Source organism: Podarcis muralis, chromosome 18, assembly GCF_964188315.1.
Source record: "Podarcis muralis chromosome 18, rPodMur119.hap1.1, whole genome shotgun sequence".
NCBI classification, from domain to species: Eukaryota; Metazoa; Chordata; class Lepidosauria; order Squamata; family Lacertidae; genus Podarcis; species Podarcis muralis.
Window position 1 is genome coordinate 8,926,137 of NC_135672.1, and position 24,309 is coordinate 8,950,445.

Genomic DNA, 24,309 nt, shown 5'->3' on the forward strand with positions numbered 1-24,309 from the left:
GGATTCCGTTCGACTTCCGAGGTACCACTGTAGTTACTTGGGCAGGCTATTGTTAGGCATCCAAACAACATAACCAGTCCGATGATGTTGAAGAATAATTGCTTCAAGGCTAAGTAACTCACCGGCAGAGCAAATACTCTGTGTAGAAAAGACAGGGTCTGCCCAAGACATTATCCCACTTGAGGCAAAATGGAAGGTGGTACCACAACATGGGAGCCAACTCAAATCACGGAATCATAAGAGCTGAAAGGGGTCCTGAGGATCATCTAGAGTCGACCAACCCCCTGCAATGCAGCTGTCCCATACAGGGATCGAACCTGCAACCTTGGCGTTATCAACCCCATGCTCTAACCAGATGGTGTAAGAGGTCAAGGTCCCTTCCCCCTTCCCCCAATAATATATTTGAGGGGGCTGTAGCTGCCTCTCCAGGGGGACGCGGGTGGCGCTGTGGGTAAAAGCCTCAGCGCCTAGGACTTGCTGAAAGGTCGGCGGTTCGAATCCCCACGGCGGGGTGCGCTCCCGTTGTTCGGTCCCAGCGCCTGCCAACCTAGCAGTTTGAAAGCACCCCCGGGTGCAAGTAGATAAATAGGGACCGCTTACCAGCGGGAAGGTAAACGGCGTTCCGTGTGCTGCGCTGGCTCGCCAGATGCAGCTTTGTCACGCTGGCCACGTGACCCGGAAGTGTCTGCGGACAGCGCTGGCTCCCGGCCTCTTGAGTGAGATGGGCGCACAACCCTAGAGTCTGTCAAGACTGGCCCGTAGGGGCAGGGGTACCTTTACCTTTACCTAGCTGCCTCTCCAAAATTGATAGACATTGCCATTCAAATGGTGTTTGTGTGTGTGTGCCTCGTCTTGTCATCCATTTTACGGGGTGCAGCTTACATGCTCCCCCCCATATTTTACTCAAGTTGGCACCCTTGGTTCTAGATGCCTTGGCGTCAGTGCCGGATTAAACCCTGTGGAGGTCCCTAGGCAGTCGGAATCTCAGGGGCCCCGCTTGCAATTTATCTCCAAATACGCTTCGGATTTTGCCAACCCACAATTTTAACAAACCGATTTCAAGATACGTTGTCTCCGGGCCCCTCAAAACAGCCCTCTCTGCCTGTTTGGTAACCCGGCGCTGCTGCGCGTGGGTTGCGGCGACCGAAAGAAACACAAAATCCTCTCCGCCACGCGGAACGATAGTTCTGTCCGTTCCTCGGAAAAAACAAACTTGCCCAACGTGACAAGTTAGCAGCCATGCGATAACAACGGCTCTGGGAAGCTGCCAGCGTTTCCGGGCCCCACCCTGCGCTCCCGTCTCCCAGGATCCGTCTTTCTGCGAAAGAAAGGAGGAGCGCCGGGACTGGAGGGCGGGGGGGCGCAAGGCGAAGCTGCCGAGGCCATGTGCGCGCGGGCGGCGGGGCGGCGTCTATAAAAGGGGGCGCGTCCGGCGCGGCCTCTCCAAACCGTGCGCTCTTGGCGAGGTGGCGACTGTTGCGCGCTGCGCTCTGACCAAGTTCATTGTCTGCCGGGGCGATGCGTTCGTGGGCGCTGATGGTGCTGAGCGCGGCGGGGCTGGCGGCCGCCGCTCCTCCTCCTCTTCCTGCCGGTTCTTCCAGCAAGGAGCGCGCCTTCAAGGCAGCCTCCTGGGACGAGGTGAACGTCTTGGCGCACGGGCTCCTGCAGCTGGGCCACGGCTTGCGGGAGCACGTCGAGCGCACCCGCGGGCAGCTGCGCGAGATGGGCGGCCGCCTGAGCGCGCACAACGCCTCGCTCGCCAGCCTCGAGCGCTCCGCCGACGAGCAGCGCCAGCAGCTGGGGCGAGCGCAGCGCCTCCTCGACGGGCGCCTGGACGACCTCTCCAGCCGGCTCGGCGCGCTGGCCGGCGACCTGGCGGCGCACGAGGAGGCGGTGCGGGAGCGCCTGGGGCGCCTCGACGGGCAGCTGCTGCGCCAGGTGGGCGCCGAGAACGCCAGCGGCAGCCCTCGAGGGAGCGGACAAGCGGCGGAGCTGGGCGCCCTGCAGGTGAGTCCCGGGGTGCTGCCCCAGAGGGAAAGGGAGCGGAGATATGAGGCATTCTGAACCCGAAAAGGGCTGGAGCAAAAGCACTCTGCACACGCTCAGAGGTGCCCTTTGCCCGGGAGCTATAGAGATAAAAGCCCTTACCTGCCCACAGTCCTTTTCTTCTGGAAAAGAAGGTGCTGAAACTCACCCATGAAGTTCTTGCAGTAACCGCCAGTGCTTTTCTTCTAAATTAAAAGGTTCCTTTGAGTACCCCCCCAAAAAAAACCACTGTTCAAAAAGTTACCTGGGATAGCCCCCCTGAAGGATGGAGGTAGCTGCCCTCTAGGAAATAGAGTTTGAGTGGGGAGGAGAGGTAAACCCGGCTTTTGGTCTTGGCTTTTAAATTTTATGAGCTTCAAATGCTTCCTCGATACCTTTTGGGTACCGTACGAATCTCTCCATTGTTAAGACTTTTTCTAAGCGGTGCAGAGGGCTGTGAAATGTAAACCGTTTGATTAATAAAATGAATGGGTCGTGCAGAGAGAGAACTGGGGTGCCCCATATATTGGCATAAGTGCCTCTTTGCAGAAGAGCTGCGTGGGCACCAGATGCAATAGCCCGGAGGGCACCAGGTTAGCAAAGGTGGAGATCGGACAGTATTTCCTTAGGGCAGAGGTTTTTAACCTTTCTGAGTCCATGGCTCTGCTTTCTTTCTGCGGCACCCCTGTGGGGCTCAGGAGCCCAGTTATGTGCCCCCCCGCCCCCGCCTGCAGAGCTGGCAGCTTCTCACCCTTTTTCCGAACACCCTCCTAAGTTGTGGAGTGTTCCTCGAGCCTCCTCTCCTCTCCCTTCTCCTTGGGAGTCCTCTGGCCAGCCGCTGCTGCCTCTGAGCTGCCCCCCCCTGCCCCAAAGAGAGGTTCCTCCTCACACTGCCCCACAGGGGCCTGGGAAGCACCCCCTGGCCAGCCCCAGAGGCACCATTCGCCTGCGGGGCTTGTAGCCAGGGCTGCTGCAACAAACAGCTGTGCAAGCCTTTAGGAGGCAGAGACGTGAGAGGGCATCAGAGGAAGGAAAGAGGGACAGAGGCCAGTGTTTCCCATGGCACCCTAGACCATCATTTAAGGCACCCCAGGGTGCTATGACACGCCGGCTGAAAACTACTGCTTTAGGGAACTGGCAAGAGATTGGAGAGCTGAGAGTCTGTTGCGAAAGAAGAGAGCTATCTGTCCTCTGGGTTTTCTCTCCCTTAAGCAAGTTTCCCGTTCATAATGATTTTTGCCGATGCTAGGTTTTCTCTATTACCATCATTTGGATTAGTATTGCTTATTAATTAATCAATCAGTGCATCCAACACTTTAGTGATAGATCTCTCCTCCCAGCAGCATGCAGTATAAAGCTTGATCGAGTATAAAACCAGCATGCAGTATAAAACTTGACAGAGATAGAGAAAAGTATATGCAATCGTAAGAGAGACCCGGGCACCTTAAGATCTTAATATGTGGCTAAGGGGAGACAAAGGGACGCGGGTGGCACTGTGGGTTAAACCACAGAGCCTAGGACTTGCCGATCAGAAGGTCGGCGGTTCGAATCCCCGCGACGGGGTGAGCTTCCGTTGCTCGGTCCCTGCTCCTGCCAACCTAGCAGTTCAAAAGCACGGCAAAGTGCAAGTAGATAAATAGGTACCGCTCCAGCGGGAAGGTAAACGGCGTTTCCGTGCGCTGCTCTGGTTCGCCAGAAGCGGCTTGGTCATGCTGGCCACATGACCCGGAAGCTGTACGCCAGCTCCCTCGGCCAATACAGCGAGATGAGCGCCGCAACCCCAGAGTCGGCCACGACTGGACCTAACGGTCAGGGGTCCCTTTACCTTTAAGGGGAGACAATGAGGAAAGAGGAGGGAAACTGAGGCACGGGTAAGCATGGGAGGAATATGCCGTTGTTGCAATCAGACATCCTTAGGTTCCACTCCACTAATTTATGAAACACGTAGTAATTTACATGTTTTTCAACGAATATGAGTCTACAGCCCTTATCAAGTTGTGCCGTTTGCAACTGCAACAAAGGAAATCCGAGTGTGGCTCGCGAGCCAATCGCTGGCCGTTTGCAAAGGTGGTTTATTAAGTTGAGCAAGCTAAGAGTAACCACAGGAGGTTCCAAGGTTTATTTCAATTCTGGTTGCCTTTCAAACAGTGCATGCATCTGCCCACGCTTTTGTTCACAATGCCCTATTGATACGAGCACTAAATATTGATTGGCCTTGAGAGGGATGGGCTTCTCCTGCCTTTGCAAGAATTCCCAGAGAAACCGGGTGCTCCCCGTTGTTCTGCAAACAAAGCCAAAAGTGAGATTTCAAGTGTGGAGCCTTAATTTGCTGGGGGGGGGGGGCTTCAGAGCTTTCATTGGTTCCATGCACTTCCGCGAGACAAGCTCCACGCTAGGGACTGCGAGTGACCCGCTTTGCAAGGTTGTTGTGAGAGCGAAGCAGCTGCCGATTTCGAAACTGCAGTGTGTGTCAAACGCAGAGGTGTGGGACATTGCTGGGCTTCCACTGTCATCCTTGACCATTGGCCATGTTGACTGAGGCTGATACGAGTTGGATAACTTCTGCAAGGCAGTGCTAGAAACTCACATGTGTGTATAGGTGTATATATCTAGATATACCTATCTAGATATACCTATCACAACCGTATGTCTAGGCACCATCCCCCCCCCCCCATGGCGCTGTGGGTTAAATCACAGAGCCTAGGACTTGCCGATCAGAAGGTCGGCGGTTCGAATCCCCGTGACGGGGTGAGCTCCTGTTGCTCGGTCCCTGCTCCTGCCAACCTAGCAATTCGAAAGCACACCAAAAAGTGCAAGTAGATAAATAGGCACCACTCCAGCGGGAAGGTAAACGGCGTTTCCGTGCGCTGCTCTGGTTCGCCAGAAGCGGCTTTGTCATGCTGGCCACATGACCCGGAAGCTGTACGCCGGCTCCCTCGGCCAGTAAAGCGAGATGAGCGCTGCAACCCCAGAGTCGGTCACAACTGGACCTAATGGTCCTTTACCTTTATCTTACCTCTGGTTACGTACTTAATTCGTTCCGGAGGTCCATTCTTAACCTGAAACTGTTCTCAACCTGAAGCACCACTTTAGCTAATGGGGCCTCCCACTGTCGCTGCGCCACTGGAGCACGATTTCTTTACCTTTACCTAAACCACTTTGAGGGTTTTTTCTTTAAAATATAAAAGTATAGAAATGAAATTAACAACAACAACCATACAGTGGTACCTCGGGTTACAGACGCTTCAGGTTACAGACTCCGCTAACCCAGAAATAGTACCTTGGGTTGCTTCAGGATAAGAACAGAAATCGTGCTCTGGCGGCGCGGCAGCAGCAGGAAGCCCCATAAGCTAAAGTGGTGCTTCAGGTTAAGAGCAGTTTCAGGTTAAGAACGGACCTCCGGAACGAATTAAGTACTTAACCTGAGGTACCACTGTACTGTATTTATCTACCTGCTTAATTTACAGAGCTGCCCCATAGATGAAGGACTCTGGCCCATATTGAGTCTGCAGCCGCTGCCCCCCCCGATCCAACTCATTTAAAGCCATAAATAGGCAGGGAGGGGGTCATTCTTAACGCTAGATGGTTCATTTTCCTATTCCCTTCTTAGAGCCAGTGTGGTGTAGTGGTTAAGAGCGGTGGACTCGTAATCTGGTGAACCGGGTTCGCTTCCCCGCTCCTCCACATGCAGCTGCAGGGTGACCCTGGGCCAGTCACACTTCTCTGAAGTCTCTCAGCCCCACTCACCTCACAGAGTGTTTGTTGTGGGGGAGGAAGGGAAAGGAGAATGTTAGCCGCTTTGAGACTCCTTAAAGGTAAAGGTACCCCTGCCTGTACGGGCCAGTCTTGACAGACTCTAGGGTTGTGCGCTCATCTCACTCTAGAGGCCGGGAGCCAGCGCTGTCTGCAGACATTCCGGGTCACGTGGCCAGCGTGACAAGCTGCATCTGGCGAGCCAGCGCAGCACACGGAACGCCGTTTACCTTCCCGCTGGTAAGCGGTCCCTATTTATCTACTTGCACCCGAGGGTGCTTTTGAACTGCTAGGTTGGCAGGCGCTGGGACCGAGCAACGGGAGCGCACCCCGCCGCGGGGATTCGAACCGCCGACCATGCGATCGGCAAGTCCTAGGCGCTGAGGTTTTAGCCACAGCGCCACCCGCGTCCCTTGAGACTCCTTAGGGTAGTGATAAAGCGGGATATCAAAGCCAAACTCTTCTTCTTCTTCTCTGAATGGACAGCGCCTGACGGCCAGGACCAGTCTGTTGAATGTGTGCCTTTGTTTCCAAATTTCAGAATTTGATGAGTCGTCAGAACCTGAAGATTGAGGAGCTGTTTCATAAGATTAAGCAACAGCAGTACAGAATGGACAAACAGAACCTGCAGATCAAAAGTCTCCAGAGTAAGGTATGACCCTACAGTTTGCAATTCTGGTTCAGAGACGCACTTTGCACATGCCTAAAAGCACTTTCCTGCAGACTGAATTCATTTTTTGGGAGGGCGGAGAAATTTAAACCGCTCTTTATCTCCACAGATAATTCTGCTGGATTCCACAGCAGAATGTATGTACCGTATTTTTTGCTCTATAAGACTCACTTTTTCCCTCCTAAAAAGTAAGGGGAAATGTGTGTGCGTCTTACGGAGCGAATGCAGGCTGCGCAGCTATCCCAGAAGCCAGAACAGCAAGAGGGATTGCTGCTTTCACTGCGCAGCGATCCCTCTTGCTGTTCTGGCTTCTGAGATTCAGAATATATTTTTTCTTGTTTTCCTCCTCCAAAAATTAGGTGCGTCTTGTGGTCTGGTGCGTCTTATAGAGCGAAAAATATGGTATATTTTTAAATGAACATTATAGCATAAGGCATGATAAATTTAGGAGGAATAAAGTAACGTAACCAGCTAAAAAAATGTTGCAATCTAAAATATCTGGGCAAATAAACAAAAGCTTTTAACCTGGAAGTCCAAAAAAATGCATTGAGAGAGGCACTTTTCTAAATACTTAAAAGTTGCACATTTAAGTGCTGTGATAATGGCAGTATCAAATACAGTGGTACCTCGGGTTAAGTACTTAATTCATTCCAGAGGTCTGTACTTAACCTGAAACTGTTCTTAACCTGAAGCACCACTTTAGCTAATGGGGCCTCCTGCTTTCGCCGCACTGCTGGAGCACGATTTCTGTTCTCATCCTGAAGCAAAGTTCTTAACCTGAAACACTATTTCTGGGTTAGCGGAGTCTGTAACCTGAAGCGTGTGTAACCTGAAGCGTTTGTAATCCGAGGTACCACTGTATGGGAAAGGTTTAGGATAAAAGGATGGTTCTTGATACCAACGTAATTCAGACTAATCTGCTAAACTGCTTCTTTCCAGTTAGTCTAGGATAATCCATGTAGTGATTATAGATACTACTACTGATAATTTTATTAGTTGTGCCCCAGTCACTCTGGGCAGCTTCCAACAAACAAAAAAGCACAATAAAGCATGAAACATTAAAAACGTCCCTATACAGGGTTGGCTTCAGATGTCCTCTAAAGGTTGTGTAGTTCCTTATCTCCTTGACATCTGATGGAAGGGCGTTCCACAGGGCAGGGGCCACTACTGAGAAGGCCCTCTGCCTGGTTCCTCCTTCTTGCAGTGAGGGAACTGCCAGAAGGCCCTCGGAGCTGGACCCCGATGCAGGTTATTACATTAATCCTGCTTATGTTCTTATCTGTTTACAATTGATCTGTCAATATTCAATGAACCCATTTCCATTCTTTTATAAAAAGTTTGTTATCTTGAGTTCTTATACTTCTGTTAAGTTTTGCCGTTTCTGTATATTTCATAAGTTTTTGTATCCATTCTTCCTTTGCTGGGACTTCTTTCCACTTTGGGGGCAAGTAACATTCTTGCCACTGTAGTAGCAAACATGGATAAATTTGTACGCAATTTAGGTAGTTCTGTCCCCCTAATTTCCCAAAGGAAAGGCTTCTTCACTTTCCACTTGTGCTCTGGAAGGTAAATTATATTTCCCTCTCATTCTCTCTCCCTTCCGCCCTCTCCCAACCCACAGGTCAACATGCTGATTCCTTTGCACGTCCGAGAGAACGAAACGCAGGGTCCGAAATGGAAGGCGAGCGTTCAGCGAAGTGTGGACCGGTCCGGCAACCACAGCCAGAGTCCCCGGCCAAAGTCTCCGGCGATGACGAGTGAGTCCCACACCTTGCCCCACACATAGCTGATGGCGGGGGGGGGGCAGAATCCCTTTACCTAAATACAGTGGTGCCCCGCAAGACGAATGCCTCGCAAGACGAAAAACTCGCTAGACGAAAGGGTTTTCCGTTTTTGAGTTGCTTCGCAAGACGATTTTCCCTATGGGCTTGCTTCGCAAGACGAAAACGTCTTGTGAGTCTTGCGATTTTTTTTCGCCCCCCCCCCTTTTTCTAAGCCGCTAAGCCTTTAATAGCCGCTAAACCGCTAATACCGCTAATCCGCTAATAGGGTTGCTTCGCAAGACGAAAAAACCGCTAGACGAAGAGACTCGCGGAACGGATTATTTTAATCTTGCGAGGCACCACTGTATTTCCTTTGCTTAAAAGCGGAATCTTTTGGAAGCAGTGGGGGCTGCTGCTACTGCAGCTCAGTTCTGCTGCTCCCGAGTAGACCCATTGAAAATGATTGAACGTGGGGAACTGCCTCGTGCTAAGTCTCTCTAGCTCAGCGTTGTCTAAACCAGTGTTTCTCAAACTTGGGTCTCCAGCTGTTTTCTGGGACTACAACTCCCATCATCCCCGGCTCGCAGGACCAGTGGTCAGGGATGATGGGAAATGTAGTCCGAAAACAGGTAGTTTGGGAAACACTGGACGCTGATCAAGGTTTAAAACTGGGGTCTTTCCAAGCCCTATTTTCTCGTCCGGCTAGTAAGGTAAAGGTAATGGGACCCCTGACCATTAGGCCCAGTCGTGGCTGACTCTGGGGTTGCAGCGCTCATCTCTGGGGTTGCATGGTTGGACAATGGTACTTTTGTAGCCCCGGACATTGGAGGTGCCAGCGGTTCCCTGTTCCGACGTGCCACTCTCTGCTTCGACACGGCGCTCTACGTGGGTCGCGGCTGTGTTGGAGCATTCGCGACACCCGCTATGGGGAATTCGAGCTGGGAGATTCGAGCCGGCCTCGTTCAGCTCCCAACCAGGCCTGTCTCTCGCTCGCTCGTTCGCTCTGGCTCTCGGCCAAGTGTGCGAGAGGTGAAATCTTCGCAAGGCATTCCCAGGAGCGACGAGGTTAATTGAGGAAGAAAAGAGAGACGGGGAGAGAGAGAGTCCGGGGCAGGAAGTGGGGGGGGGGGAGAGAATACCGTGGCGCACACTTGGGCTGGCATGCCTCCAAGTAGGGGAAAGGCAGCGCTCCCCCTGTGGTGCTGGGATTCCAAAATAATTTGGCTGCACCAGGGCGGTGGAAACCTCAGAGGCTGAGCAAGGCTGGGCTTGCCTCAGTGCTGCCGGAGCAGTTCTGTAGAGAGTTGCCTTCAAGAGTCCAGGGGGCTGTGCCGCCACAGTCCAGTGCCCCCAGAATTACTGTATTTTTTGCTCTATAAGACTCACCTTTTCCCTCCTAAAAAGTAAGGGGAAATGTGTGTGCATCTTATGGAGCGAATGCAGGCTGCGCAGCTATCCCAGAAGCCAGAACAGCAAGAGGGATTGCTGCTTTCACTGCACAGCGATCCCTCTTGCTGTTCTGGCTTCTGAGATTCAGAATATTTTTTTTTCCTTGTTTTCCTCCTCCAAAAACTAGGTGCGTCTTGTGGTCTGGTGTGTCTTATAGAGAGAAAAATACGGTGATCTTTCATTTCCATCTTCTTCTGCTAGGAACAGAGGAAGCGGCCTTAGCCAGGGTCCGAGCACTGATCCATCCAGCTCGGAGGATCAGCCCCATAGTCAATTGTTACCAGAAACGTTAAGGGGCGCCCATTCCACAGAAAGCAAGTCCTTCGCCCCTTCAAAATTAGGAAGCATTCCCTGAGAAAAACAGAGGACGCAGAACAATCCCCAGGCCACCTTGGCTCTCCCGAAAGAAGAAGAAGAAGAGTTTGGATTTGATATCCCGCCTTTCACTCCCTTTAAGGAGTCTCAAAGCGGCTAACATACTCCTTTCCCTTCCTCCCCCACAACAAACACTCTGTGAGGTGAGTGGGGCTGAGAGACTTCAGAGAAGTGTGACTGGCCCAAGGTCACCCAGCAGCTGCAGGTGGAGGAGCGGAGACGCGAACCCGGTTCCCCAGATTACGAGTCTACCGCTCTTAACCACTACACCACACTGGCTCTAAGTGCAAGACTCTAAGTGCAAGTAGATAAATAGGTACCGCTCCGGCGGGAAGGTAAACAGCATTTCCGTGCACTGCTCTGGTTCGCCAGAAGCGGCTTAGTCATGCTGGCCTCATGACCCGGAAGCTGTACGCCGGCTCCCTCGGCCAGTAAAGTGAGATGAGCGCCACAACCCCAGAGTTGGCCACGACTGGACCTAATGGTCAGGGGTCCTTTACCTTTACCTAGGCTTGCTAAGAACAGGGGTCAGCAAACTTTTTCAGCAGGGGGCCGGTCCACCGTCCCTCAGACCTTGTGGGGGGCCGGACTATATTGGGGGGGGGGGGAATGAATGAATTTCTACGCCTAACAAATAACCCAGAGATGCATTTTAAATCAAAGGACACATTCTACTCAGGTAAAAACACGCTGATTCCTGTACCATCCGTGGGCTGGATTTAGAAGGCGATTGGGCCAGATCCAGCCCCCGGGCCTTAGTTTGCCTACCCATGCTCTAAATATTTCCTCTAAAAGGGAATATCGTGGGGGTGGGGACACCTTTCCCAATAGTTCTTTTTACTTACAAATCCAGTGAAATGAGCATCTCTTGAGGTCTGGGACAATGGTTTTGGGAACTAGGTATTTGCAATTTCAAAAGAAAGGCCTAATCTGGCCAAGGTGGGGCGATCAGCAAACATTATCAGGTATCTTGACAGACAAGCCACAATCTCAAATGTCTTCTAAACGTCAGATAGCTGTTTATTTCCGGATGGGAAGGCGTTCCATAGGATGGACGCCACCACCGAGAAGGCCCTCTGCCTGGTTCCCTGTAACCTCACTTCTTGCAGGGAGGGAACCGCCAGAAGGCCCTCGGAGCTGGACCTCAGTGTCCAGGCTGAACGATGGGGGTGGAGACGCTCCTTCAGGTATACTGGGCCATTTAGGGCTTTAAAGGTCAGCACCAACACTTTGAATTGTGCTTGGAAACGTCCTGGGAGCCAATGTAGGTCTTTCAGGACCGGTGTTATGTGGTCTCAGCGGCCGCTCCCAGTCCCCAGTCTAGCTGCCGCATTCTGGATTAGTTGTAGTTTCCGGGTCACCTTCAAAGGGAGCCCCACGGAGAGCGCATTGCAGTAGTCCAAGCTGGAGATAACCAGGGCATGCACCACTCTGGCGAGACAGTCCATACTAATAAAAACTCTGTCACTGAGCTACAAGGGCTTCAGCAGGGGGCATATGCCCCAGAGGGGGTCTCCCCACACCCTGGCATACCTTGCCTGGTGTGTCTTCCGTCTCAAAGAGGCAGCTGTTGAATTTCCCTCCGCGCTCCAGGGCGATTCTCCTTGGGGAGCGCAGGAGAAAGACCCCATGGCAGCTGTTATGCTGTCTGTTGGGGGCATTTGCAAGGAGCGGAAAGACCAGCTTATTATGGCCATGTGCGATGTTGTGTCCTGAGCTGGGGTGGAGGGAGGTGGGGGGGAAATGGGTGAAAGTTGAAAGCCTTTCCTTGAGGGCTGCAGTCTTTTTCCGGCAGTTCCCAGGCTGAGATGCCCTTTCCCCTACTTAGTTCTCGCTCCCGCACCCCCTCTGCACATGCTGATCTAATATCTGCGGCTGCGAGAGAGATGGCTTTGTGTCAGAGGCTTTTTCCTGGAATGTGCTGCGGTCAGCCTGCAAAAAAAACCACGCCTGCCCGCTACCCAGAGAGCCTGTGACTCAACGCTAGCCGTGACTCACGGGAATGTGGTGGGACGCTCGGGAAATTGCCGCTTTGCAGCTCGCCTCCGCTGGAAACGTGCAGCATCGCACGAGGCTTAGCCGTGCCGTCACCTTTCCACGCTTGGACTACTCCAATGCGCTCTACGTGGGGCTTCCATTGAGGGTGACCCAGAAACTACAATTAATCCAGAATGCGGCAGCTAGACTGGGGACTGGGAGCGGCCGCCGAGACCACATAACACCGGGACTGAAAGACCCACATTGACTCCCAGGACGTTTCCGAGCACAATTCAAAGTGTCGGTGCTGACCTTGAAAGCCCTAAACCAGGCACTCACAACCTGCGGCTCTCCAGATGTTTTGACCTACAACTCCCATGATCCCTAGCTAACAGGACCAGTGGTCAGGGATGCTGGGAATTGTAGTCCAAAACATCTGGAGGACCAAATGTTGGGGATGCTTGCCCTAAACCGAGGCCTGGGGTCCGGATCCGGCCCAATCGCCTTCTAAATCCGGCCCGTGGACGGTCTGGGAATCAGCGTGTGTTTATATGAGTAGAATGTGTCCTTTTATTTTAAATGCATCTCTGGGTTATTTGTGCGGCATAGGAATTCGTTCATTCCCCCCCAAAAAAATATAGTCCGGCCCCCACAAGGTCTGAGGGACAGTGGACCGGCCCCCTGCTGAAAACGTTTGCTGACCTCTGACCTAACTCATGCCCACAAGTTTGCACAAAGGAGACAAAGTGGAAATACGCTGTTCTATGGGGTGGGAGGGAAAAGGGGGTGTTCTGCAGCTTTCTGGACGTGCTTTTGCCATTATCTGTTCCTCTGCATTCCCCCCCCCCTTTCATATAAAAAACAACAACTGTAAAAGCCAGATGGCAATGCTGCGGGCGTCTGGTTCGTTTCTTGAGAACTAGCGACGTGATTTTGTTCAGGGTGGGCTCTGCAAAACCTCTTTTTCATCGGCTTGACCCTTCTCTCCTTCCTGCACCCCGTGATTCCACCCCACTGCAGGACAGAGAAGCCGTTTCCAATATCCTACGTGGTATGGCTAGCGTCTCTGCCTGTCTGTCTGATGCAAGCATCTTTCCGGGCTGTGCATTAATGCGCGCCTCCCTCCCCTCTGAGAAACTGGGGGAAAGTTCATGTTTACTCGCAGGAACTCCCTCTCTCCCTATTTCCAACCTGGGATCCCGCCCTCTTCCTGATCTCCTGCTGCTGGCATCTGTTTTGAGAATCCCAGCTAAATTTATCCAAGGCAGGAGGGGGGGGGGCTGCTGAGCCCTGAAGATGCAGCGCCTTTTGCCGGGACAGAGGCTTCCTTTGTCTTCCGGGAGAGCGGGGAGGGACGTCCTCCCCCTCTGCAGCTGTTTTTAGCCAGAGCAAAGTCCCCTCTCGCCCTGCCACATCTCTGCCCTTCGCCTCCTCACGTACCGGATGCCTCTCCCAACTGGACTTTTGACACGGGGCTGTCGAAACCCTGACTCGCTGGCAGATGGTACCCATTCCTGGGCAGAGTCCAGCCACCTGCCAGGGGCTCAGCGCTTGGCGCAGCTCAGGGGTGGTGCAGACAGAAGGCATCCTAGAATTTTAGAGTTGGAAAGGACCCCAAAGAATGGACGCGACGGGGACATGGGTGGCGCTGTGGGTTAAACCACAGAGCCTAGGACTTGCCGATCAGAAAGTCGGCGGTTCGAATCCCCGCAATGACGGGGTGAGCTCCCGTTGCTCGGTCCCTGCTCCTGCCAACCTAGCAGTTCGAAAGCACGTCATGTGCAAGTAGATAAATAGGTACCGCTCTGGCGGGAAGGTAAACGGCATTTCCGTGCGCTGCTCTGGTTCGCCACAAGCGGCTTAGTCATGCTGGCCACATGACCCGGAAGCTGTACGCCGGCTCCCTCGGCCAGTAAATCGAGATGAGCGCCACAACCCCAGAGTCGGTCACGACTGGAACTAATGGTCAGGGCTCCTTTTAAATAATCACGGCAGTAATACCCGAGCCTTGTGACATGACATTGTGTTTCTCTCCCCTTTTGCGCAGCACATCTGGGATCAGGACTAACAGAATTCCAAGCTGCATGGGGAGTAGTTTCCGGCAGGCTTCAGCTGTGGCTTCTCTTGGGGGGGGGGGTGAGCTTTGGCAACACAGTTCCCCCTCCACGCTTTTGCTGCCTGCCAGCTGCTGTCTGCAACTTCGGCTCTGCAGTTGTTAATGTCAGGCTGACATTTGGCCGAGGGTGGCTTGGGCAAAGTCCGAGTGGCGTTCCGTGTTCACGTGGTGGTGGACGCATCCCGCAGGGTCCTGTTGCGGTTGCTGCCTGCTCTCGATTCCTCTTTCCTCCCCCTTTTTAAACATTGGATTCATCTGCAAGTTAATAGTCTACCAGTGGAAATTTTTGCCTGCAGGCATGGCGAACATCTGTGACCCTCAACATGGCCAGCGGTTAGGGCTTTATTTACTGAGGAGCGCTTCTAAACCGCTTCACATTTTGCAATCTATAAAACACAGTAACACAGGAATGCGAGAGACGGCAAAACCACATTATTGTTGTTGTTTAGTCGTTTAGTCGTGTCCGACTCTTCGTGACCCCCTGGACCAGAGCATGCCAGGCCCTCCTGTCTTCCACTGCCTCCCGCAGTTTGGTCAAACTCATGCTGGTAGCTTCGAGAACACTGTCCAACCATCTCATCCTCTTTCGTCCCCTTCTCCTTGTGCCCTCCATCTTTCCCAACATCAGGGTCTTTTCCAGGGAGTCTTTTCTTCTCATGAGGTGGCCAAATTCTTGGAGCCTCAGCTTCAGGATCTGGCCTTCCAGTGAGCACTCAGGGCTGATTTCCTTCCGAATGGATCGGTTTGATCTTCTTGCAGTCCATGGGACTCTCTCAAGAGTCTCCTCCAGCACCAGAATTCAAAAGCATCCATTCTTCGGCGATCAGCCTTCTTGATGGTCCAGCTCTCACTTCCATACATCACTACTGGGAAAACCATAGCTTTAACTATACGGACCTTTGTCGGCAAGATGATGTCCCCGCTTTTTAAGATGCTGTCCAGGTTTGTCATTGCTTTTCTCCCAAGAAGCAGGCGTCTTTTAATTTCGTGGCTGCTGTCACCATCTGCAGTGATCATGGAGCCCAAGAAAGTAAAATCTCTCACTGCCTCCATTTCTTCCCCTTCTATTTGCCAGGAGGTGATTGGACCAGTGGCCATGATCTTCGTTTCCCCCCGAAAACCACATTATAGATAGTTTTAAAACAGAAATTTGGAAGAAGAAAAAAGAGGGTGCTGTTGGGTTCAATAGGGCTTACTTCTGAGTAGGAGTCCACTGTAAAAATGTTGTGCAAGCTAATGATCTTAAATCATTTTTTTCAGTCCTGTAGTTTGTTGTTGGCTTGTTGTTTTGTTGGCTTTTAAGTCTGTATTTAGTTAACAAAAGCTGCAAGACCACCAAGTAGTGTCTTGTGCAATGTTCCATAAATACATCTGTGCAAATCGTCCTAAAAATTATGAGTGACTTTAATTAAATAAAAGTATTGCGCATGGTGGGCTGTCTGCAGCTACGTCAACTGCGGAGCAGAGCCACTGAAGTTGCTGGGAGTAGTAATTAATTAATTCAATTGTAAAACACACACACACACACACCGATTTGACTCCGGGCACCCCAAGCGAGTCATGCCTGTTAATTTCAGCGTTGACTAATATTGGATAAACCTCGTAGATTATTTTCAGTAAACGCACAAACTTCCTCAAAATAGCATGGCCAAGGCAGGAGGAAGAAATAGCTGTGCAGTTAATTAATTAATAAAATAATAATAATATTTTATTATTTCTACCTCGCCTATCTGGCTGGGTTTCCCCAGCCGCTCTGGGCGGCTTCCAGCAAAATATAATAATTCATCAAATATTAAAAGCTTCCCTAAACAGGGCTGCCTTCAGATGTCTTCTAAAAGTCAGATAGTTGTTTATTTCCTTGACATCTGGTGGGAGGGCGTTATACAGGGCGGGCGCCACCACCGAGAAGGCCCTCTGTCTGGTTCCCTGTAACCTCACTTCTCACAGGGAGGGAACCGCCAGAAGGCCCTCGGAGCTGGACCTCAGGGTCCGGGCTGGACGATGGGGGTGGAGACGCTCCTTCAGGTATACTGGGTCAAGGCCGTTTAGGGCTTTAAAGGTCAGCACCAACACTTTGAATTGTGCCCGGAAATGTACTGGGAGCCAATGTAGGTCTTTCAGGACTGGTGTTATGTGGACTCGGCGTTAATAATCAGTATGCACGGCAAAACGTTAATATGGCCGATCAAATCAATGCTTGTTCTAGGATGCTAAAATGGCTTTTGCTTCTTCAATCTGCAGAGTTCCCAGCAAGCTGTCACCAGCTGTTTCTGGAAGGAGAACAAACCAGCGGTGTTTTCCAGATCCAGCCTCCTGGCTCCCAGGTTTTTGAAGTCTTCTGTGACATGACTCCAGGTAAAAATGCGGGGTTTAGAGAAGCAGGAGAGAAATTTGATACAGTTTGCATTTAAGGTTTTCTTAACCTGGTTCTCCTCCTGCCAACGTAGCAGTTCAAAAGCACGCAGTGCAAGTAGATAAATAGGTACCGCTCTGGTGGGAAGATAAACAGCGTTTCCGTGCGCTGCTCTGGTTCGCCAGAAGTGGCTTAGTCATGCTGGCCACATGACCCGGAAGCTGTACACCGGCTCCCTCGGCCTATAGAGCGAGATGAGCACCGCAACCCCAGAGTCGGTCACGACTGGACCTAGTGGTCAGGAGTCCCTTTACCTTTTTAACCTGGTTCTCACTTGACAAAACAGCCTGCGAACCGTAACACAGCCCTCTGAAAACCTGCCCCGTTCTGAGTTTTCTAGTGCGATTCTCCAGCTAAGTCTTGTGTCCAAAAATTAACGTGCTTGGGTAGACGTGTGCATGGGAATGCATATGTGAGTGAAAATAACACACACACACACACACATACACACACTGTGTCACGTTAGGAAAATTGCCCTGCAAAAAAATATGCATTTATCAGGCAAAGTTGAATACAAATGTCTGTGCAAACTAAGGCCCAGGGGCCGGATCCAGCCCAATCGCCTTCTCAATCCGGCCCGCGGACGGTCCAGGAATCAGTGTGTTTTCACATGAGTAGAATGTGTCCGTTATTTAAAATGCATCTCTGGGTTATTTGTGGGGCATAGGAATTCATTCATTTCCCCCCCAAAACATAGTCCGGACCCCCACAAGGTCTGAGGGACAGTGGACCGGCCCCCTGCTGAAAAAGTTTGCTAACCCCTGGCTGTATCGGGGGAAAATTGCACTCAGGTGCCATTAATTTTCACAACTTAAAAAGAAAGAAATTGCAAAACTGAAGGAGTGAATTTCAGATTGGGATAATGAGAAACTGAAGTTGACAAATCGAAATCCTGGGATAGGTCAGTTGGTGTAGCGTGAGACGCTTCCATCTCATGGTTGTAGGTTTGAGTCGCACGTTGGACAAAAAGTTCCTGCATTGCAGAGAGTTCGACTTCCAACTCTCCAATTTTATGATTCTGTGGCCCATTCCTGCTGGTTTGCTGGTTGGATGTCTTTGGGTTCAGGTATCACCTGATAATGGAGATCATGGATTGATCTGGAAGGCTAAGGGTAGAGGTTTGGTTGGGTTGTGAGGGCCGTGACTCAGAGAGCCAGTGTGGTGTAGTGGTTAAGAGCAGTAGACTCGTAATCTGGTGAACCGGGTTCGCGTCTCCGCTCCTCCACCTGCAGCTGCTGGGTGACCTTGGGCTAGTCACACTTCTCTGAAGTCTCTCAGCCCCACTCACCTCACAGAGTGTTTGTTGTGGGGGAGGAAGGGAAAGGAGAATGTTAGCCGCTTTGAGACTCCTTCGGGTAGTGATGAAGCGGGATATCAATTCCAAACTCTTCTTCTTCCCTGCGCTTCTCAAACTGGGAGGCGAAACGTTTTTGCAGCTACAGGCCCTTTCTTTCTCCCCAGTCCTAGTTCACTCTGTGTTTCTGGGTGTTTTCAAGGTACTAAAACACGTTGCACACACAAAAATCATATGGAAAAGATTACAGATCAAAGCAACAGACCGGTGTTTGTGTGTGTGTGTTTTGGTGGGGTGAGGGGGGCAGGCGGCACAAGCCAAATGTCTGCAGGCTGATTGAAATTTCCCCTCCTTTTTATTTTGCAGATGGCGGAGGCTGGACGGTGATTCAGAGGCGACTGGATGGTTCTGTTGATTTTGACCAGCTGTGGGAACCCTATAGAAATGGATTTGGGAATATGAGCGGTAGGTCTCTGCTACTTGCTCCCTCCCCCCTTTATTATTTTAAATTTTTTTAAAATTGCTACCTGCTCAGGTAGGGATGCGGGTGGTGCTGTGGGTTAAACCACAGAGCCTAGGACTTGCCGATCAGAAGGTCGGCAGTTCGAATCCCCGCGATGGGGTGAGCTCCCGTTGCTCAGTCCCTGCTCCTGCCAACCTAGCACCTGACCAATGAGGAGTTTGTCAGCAAATGGCAGAAAACCATGGCTAAAAAAGCCATCTCTATTGGTCACCCGCCCCCCCCAACTGTATTACCTGGGTTATGAAGGCCCCCTAAAGACGTTAAAGCAAAGATTATGGGATAATACACACAGTGACTTGCGATCTTGATCAGCAGTCTGTAGTCCACTGGCGGTAGGAGTACAATATGGGCATGTCTTTAAGTTAACACCTTACATTAAAAACCTGACAGTACCAAATTATCGAAGGCTTTTCACCAAAGCCAGACTAAACGTCTTTCCTTCTGCAGTGTTGAGAGGAGTTCCCTACCAGGACAGACTTTGCTCATGTGCTCAAGACAGCGATTCTATATAACATATTTTGCTGCACTGTGCGAAATACGAGCTAGCCAGGGCTGAACTGATATTACCCTTGCTGGTACCTTTCCTGGGAAAATCAGAGGCTCACTATGTCAGGTCCCTACTGGAAGACCGGACAAATGCTAGAACGTTAGCAGTGGCAAAGTTTTTATTGGTGGTTGCAAGAACAAATGAGCCCTATATTCCGAACAAAATGCTTGTCTAACCTGGAGGTAGGCTGTATGAATTGTGTATTGCTTTGTAATGATTTGTTGGATCTCTGGACCGGAATGAAGATTGATTGATTGATTGATTGATAGATATCTTCTGCTGGTGGGCTCTGACAGGATCTTTTTTCTTTTCTTTTTGTTTGTTTCTTTGGCCGTTCTCTTTCAGGCGACTTTTGGCTGGGCTTGGAAAAGGTCCACCAGATCACGAAGGACGGGCGGTTCCACCTCTCGATCGAACTTCAAGACTGGGAGGGCAGCTCGGAGAGGATCCAGTTCCTTTTCAGCCTGGGGGGAGAGGACACTGCTTACACACTCAGTCTCCTGGGCCCTATTCTGGGGCAGCTGGAGAACGCCATGGGCGACTTCCCACAGCTGCCCTTTTCCACACGAGATCAGGACCATGACCTCAAGGGGGATGCCAACTGTGCCAAACACCTCTCAGGTCAGTCCTGATTCTTATTTTTTCCTTTTCTATAATTTTTATTCAATCTTCTGTTTAGCATTTTAAAATATCCATTTAAACCACCTTCAAACAGGCATAGGCAAACTCAGCCCTCCAGATGTTTTGGGACTACAACTCCCATTATCCTTTGCTAACAGGTCCAGTGGTCAGGGATGATGGGAGTTGTAGTCCCAAAACATCTGGAGGGCCGAGTTTGCCTATGCCTGCCTTAAAATATCAATGACTTCCCTTCTTCTCTTTCCACAACCCTTTTTGACACCTGGGAATTTCTGTCTGCACTATCCCCAACTAAAAGGACTCTTGATTGTATCCTTTGTTTTATTTTATTTAAAGGTTTTATCTTTCTGTGGTTCATTTTGCATACCATACATCCCTGCATATTTAAAATGAACTAAACCATTTGGTTCGAATCCCCGTAATGACGGGGTGAGCTCCTGTTGCTCGGTCCCTGCTCCTGCCAACCTAGCAGTTTGAAAGCACGTCAAAGTGCAAGTAGATAAATAGGTACCACTCCGGCGGGAAGGTAAACGGCGTTTCTGTGCGCTGCTCTGGTTCACCAGAAGCGGCTTAGTCATGCTGGCCACATGACCCGGAAGCTCCCTCGGCCAATAAAGCGAGATAAGTGCCACAACCCCAGAGTCGCCCGCGACTGGACCTAATTCGAACTGCCGACCTTCTGATCGGCAAGTCCTAGGCTCTGTGGTTTAACCCACAGCGCCACCCGCAGCATACATAAATGGTCCTTTTTGACACCTGGGAATTTCCTTCTTGAATTGTCCCCAACAAAAAGGACTCTTGACTGCTTCCTTTATTTCATTTTATTTATAAATGTTTTCCAAAAATTTAACACATACAGATTTAAATATACATGCAAATTTTGATTACCGTCATTCTATGCTTCTAATCAGATTCATGCCATCACACTCCGAACACCAAATCCTTTTAGCCGCACAAACCTAAGCATAGTCAAAACAAAATAAAAAAATTCCTTCCAGTTGCACCTTAAAGGTAAAGGTAAAGGTAAAGGTACCCCTGCCCATACGGGCCAGTCTTGCCAGACTCTGGGGTTGTGCGCCCATCTCACTCTATAGGCCGGGAGCCAGCGCTGTCCGGAGACACTTCCAGGTCACGTGGCCAGCGTGACATCGCTTCTCTGGCGAGCCAGAGCCGCACACGGAATGCCGTTTACCTTCCCGCTGGTAAGCGGTCCCTATTTATCTACTTGCACCCGGGGGTGCTTTTGAACTGCTAGGTTGGCAGGCGCTGGGACCGAACGACGGGAGCGCACCCCGCCGCGGGGATTCGAACCGCCGACCTTCTGATCGGCAAGTCCTAGGCTCTGTGGTTTAACCCACAGCGCCACCCTCGTCCCTTACAGTTGCACCTTAGAGACCAACTAAGTTTGTTATCGGTATGAGCTTTTGTGTGCATGCACACTTCTTCAGATACACCTAAGCATGTTTGCCATGGAAGCAAGCAAACTCCGCTGTGTTCATTGGGACGTACTCCCTTGCCGCAGTTCTGCTCAGGATTTGAGCTCAAGAACTGCCATTTTTGAAGCATTTTCCAAGTAATGAAATCCAAGTAATGAAATCTGTGGAAAGGCCCTTGGCTGATGCCTGCTCTTGCTGTTTCTTTTTGCTCCAAAGGAGGCTGGTGGTTTAGCAGTTGTGGTCACGTGAACCTCAACGGAAAATACTTCCGCTCCATCCCACGCCAGAGACACGAGAGGAAGCAAGGCATCTTTTGGAAGACTTGGAGAGGGCGCTATTACCCTCTGAAGTCCACCACTATGAAGATCCGGCCTGCGGAGATGGGCTTGGCATCCTAAATGCCCAGGAGGTCGCAGGAGAGAGTCTGGGTGGCCCTCCGTATTCCTGCCTGCCGCCGAGATAACAGCTGCAGCCCCTCGCTCCTGTCCGGGACGATTTGTGGGGTGTCTCTTATCGGCTTCCAGTTGAAAGCCTTCCTTTTTGCAAGACTTAGTGTTGGGGTGGGAGGGGGGGGGCAAAGCAACGACTGTCGTCTTCGCGTTGGGAAGAGCGGCACAGGGGACCGCTTGGGTGGGTGGGAAAGGATTCATTTCACGGGCAAGTTGGGCGTTGGCAAGAAAGGGCAGCTCGGCATCTTTGGGGCCAGCTGAGATGACATCTTGGGTATCTAGTCTTCTTGAGTGCCATCGTGTGATAAAATTGGGGTTCTTGCTAGCTCCGGCAGAGATTTGTGCTGTCGCCCACGTGTCTTTATACCCACTTCCTTACGCCTGAAGACGAGGAAGGCCTTTGTCTCCCATGGAATGTCCCAAACAGAAGGAGGGGCTTCTCCCGCTCTATGGCAGTAGCCAGCAGGACTCTCTGCTGCCGAGAATTTCCCACAATGCCCCCTGCGGTAGCATCTCTCTGGGGCATTCTGGGAAATTTAAACGGTTACCAGGCCTGGCGTTGCTCAGAGCGACAGGCTGGGTATTTTATTTTTAAGGGGGGGGGGAGGACAAAGCAAGGATAGGCTCGTCGGTGATTGTCCAGATTGTGCGTACAAACAGCATATCCTTGGCTGATTAAATATGTAGTCGCGATTGAGCCTTGGGGCGCCCGAAAATCGGACCGCCCTCCGTAGGCATCCCTTGTGGCAGCTTGTGGTTGGGTCCGTCCTTCACCGCTTGGAACAGGGTTCAGAAGGATGGAGCCACTGCGAAGGGCATTGGGGGGACACTGGTTGGGGGAGATAGTCGGGCAGGGCGGCACCTCCTCTCCCTCGCCCAAGGAGGAGGCGTTGCTCCTGTTGCAAAATCCGGTCCTTCCTTAAAGGTGAGACCTGGCAACCAAACCCTGTGTTGTGGGTGGGTATGATTGGATAGCCACAACACCCAATTGGTAGGTCCCTTGGTGCAGGGTTTAATCAGGCCAATGGGACGCAGGCTAAATGGATCAAGGGGACCTGTTTATGCCCATGCACGTGACCCAGAGCTTCCGCTTTTGGCGCGTGCATTCGGAACACCCGCCCACCTCTCCCTACTTTTAGGGCTTTGCGCTTGACCTTGGTATGCCGTCGTGTGTCGTCTGTCGTTGGGACAGGGGCACGGCAGGAATTTCCCCCACTTGGCTGATTGGCTGTTGCCATTTGGGTTTCCCCTGCCACGAAGCAAATCGTCACAACTTGTAAGGTTGCGGATAGGCTCCGGTTCAGGTGATAGGGATGGGAGAACGCTCTCGCCATCCCTACGTGAAGCGTATTCCGTTAAAGGAAACCAGGGACTCGATGGTTTGGTCAACCCCTGAGAGGGGCTTGTGCCCGTGCCTGAGTCCAGGGGGACATTTGGGTGGCGGAGTTAGCCCGTTCCTGGCTTTCCACTTATCCAGGTGTTCACCCTTGGCTGACCTATGCTGGAACCCTGGGCCAGCGCTACCTGCATGGCAGGGAGGTAGTCGAACCAGAGCCTATGCAACCACTCACTTGCTGTAATCCAGTGTTTCCCAACCTTGTGCCTCCAGCTGTTTTTGGACTACAATTCCCATCATCCCTTGCCACTGGTCTTGCTAGTCAGGGATGATGGGAGTTGTAGTTCAAAAACAGCTGGAGGCACAAGGTTGGGAAACACTGCCGGTGTAATCAATAAAGTTGTGGCCTAAATTCTACCAAAAACCAAACCAAAATTTGAGTCTTGTCTGAATTTATTTAAGGGGGAGGTTTAAAGGTCTGAACACACAACTGGACAAACCTCTGCCCAGCCAGCCTCCCCAGTTGCTGTCGTGTCCAACCGCCCCTTCCCCATTTCTTCCTCGTCCGTTTTTTTTAAGTCATATTGACTCAAGTTTGCTCCAGTGTTTAGCTGCTTGTTCTTGTACATAATAGCATTTGTGCTAGTCGGTGTGTTGGTTTTAAGAGTGCTTTTATCCTGGTCTCTCTCTTTTTATTATTGTGGTTTTAAAACGAAGCGTCGGTGAGTGATGTGGTTATAACTTATAAACGTTGCCTCGGAAGAGGCACCGGTAAGATGGGGGAGGGTGGGGGAGAGTTGATTTCTGCTCTTCATTTCTCTCTTTTTTTATACTTTAAATGTGTGACTCTTTGGTCAGTGAAGTGTCTTTTTAATAAAACCTGTGAACCGGTCGTGTTGCGATTCCTTGCCGCGCAAGGCTGTGGGTTTGCTCTGTGGGTGGTGATGGAGTGGGGTGGGGGGACTTTCCTTCCTTGGAGGTTTCCCCCGATTCTGGCTGCGACTGTGCTGCGACCAAATGTGGCGTTGAGCCCAAGTTCCCTGGCTCCGCTGCTGTCGAAGGAACCGCCGCGAGTGGACTCAGCGGATGGTCAGGCACGGCGCTGCCTGGACTGCTAGTGGCGCAACAAAAACTCGGGCCATCTCGAAGACCTCTGGCCCGCAGAGGCTGAGGAATAAGCCCCGCTTATGCTCCTTTGACCCTTCCGTCAGCTCGTTTGCTTGGAGGAAGCAGGTGAACCGAGCGAGGGGTGAGTGCCATGATTCGGAGGCTGGGGCGAATGGCAATAGAGTCACGAGTGAAGCCTTGGTTCCGATGCCGACATGGTGGGCGATGGATGGAACACAGTGCTCTAGCCAGTGTTAACGGAAAAATCCGAGGGCTCCCTTGGACAAAAACAAAGACACCAACCAGGATTACTTGGAGCAAAACAGCAGCCTGTAGGCTTGGCCTTTATTGATCTGTTGCAACAGGGTGCTCCCCTCACTTGCAGGAGAGAGGAGGGACCCAGAAAAATGGCGCGCAAGGCCTTATAAAGACTTTTG

The 24,309-nt window shown here is 51.4% G+C and overlaps 1 protein-coding gene across 1 annotated transcript; it reads left to right on the top strand.

Annotated features, from left to right (window-relative positions):
• Positions 1-1,424: 1,424 nt before the first annotated feature.
• Positions 1,425-21,570, top strand: ANGPTL4 (angiopoietin like 4). The gene is made up of 7 exons (XM_077921858.1): positions 1,425-2,007; positions 6,320-6,430; positions 8,070-8,205; positions 16,370-16,483; positions 18,202-18,300; positions 19,251-19,526; positions 21,197-21,570. The coding sequence occupies exons 1-7, from the start codon at positions 1,519-1,521 to the stop codon at positions 21,376-21,378; spliced, it is 1,407 nt and encodes a 468-aa protein (XP_077777984.1). The 5' UTR covers positions 1,425-1,518; the 3' UTR covers positions 21,379-21,570.
• Positions 21,571-24,309: the final 2,739 nt, after the last annotated feature.

What these genes read in the sequence shown, in the direction of transcription:
- ANGPTL4 (XM_077921858.1), top strand. Translation starts at nt 1,519, where the DNA reads ATGCGTTCGTGGGCGCTGATGGTGCTGAGCGCGGCGGGGCTGGCGGCC. An exon ending in TCAAAAGTCTCCAGAGTAAG is followed by an intron (nt 6,431 to 8,069) that starts GTATGACCCTAC and finishes CCCAACCCACAG; the next exon opens with GTCAACATGCTGATTCCTTT. An exon ending in CTTCTGTGACATGACTCCAG is followed by an intron (nt 16,484 to 18,201) that starts GTAAAAATGCGG and finishes TTTATTTTGCAG; the next exon opens with ATGGCGGAGGCTGGACGGTG.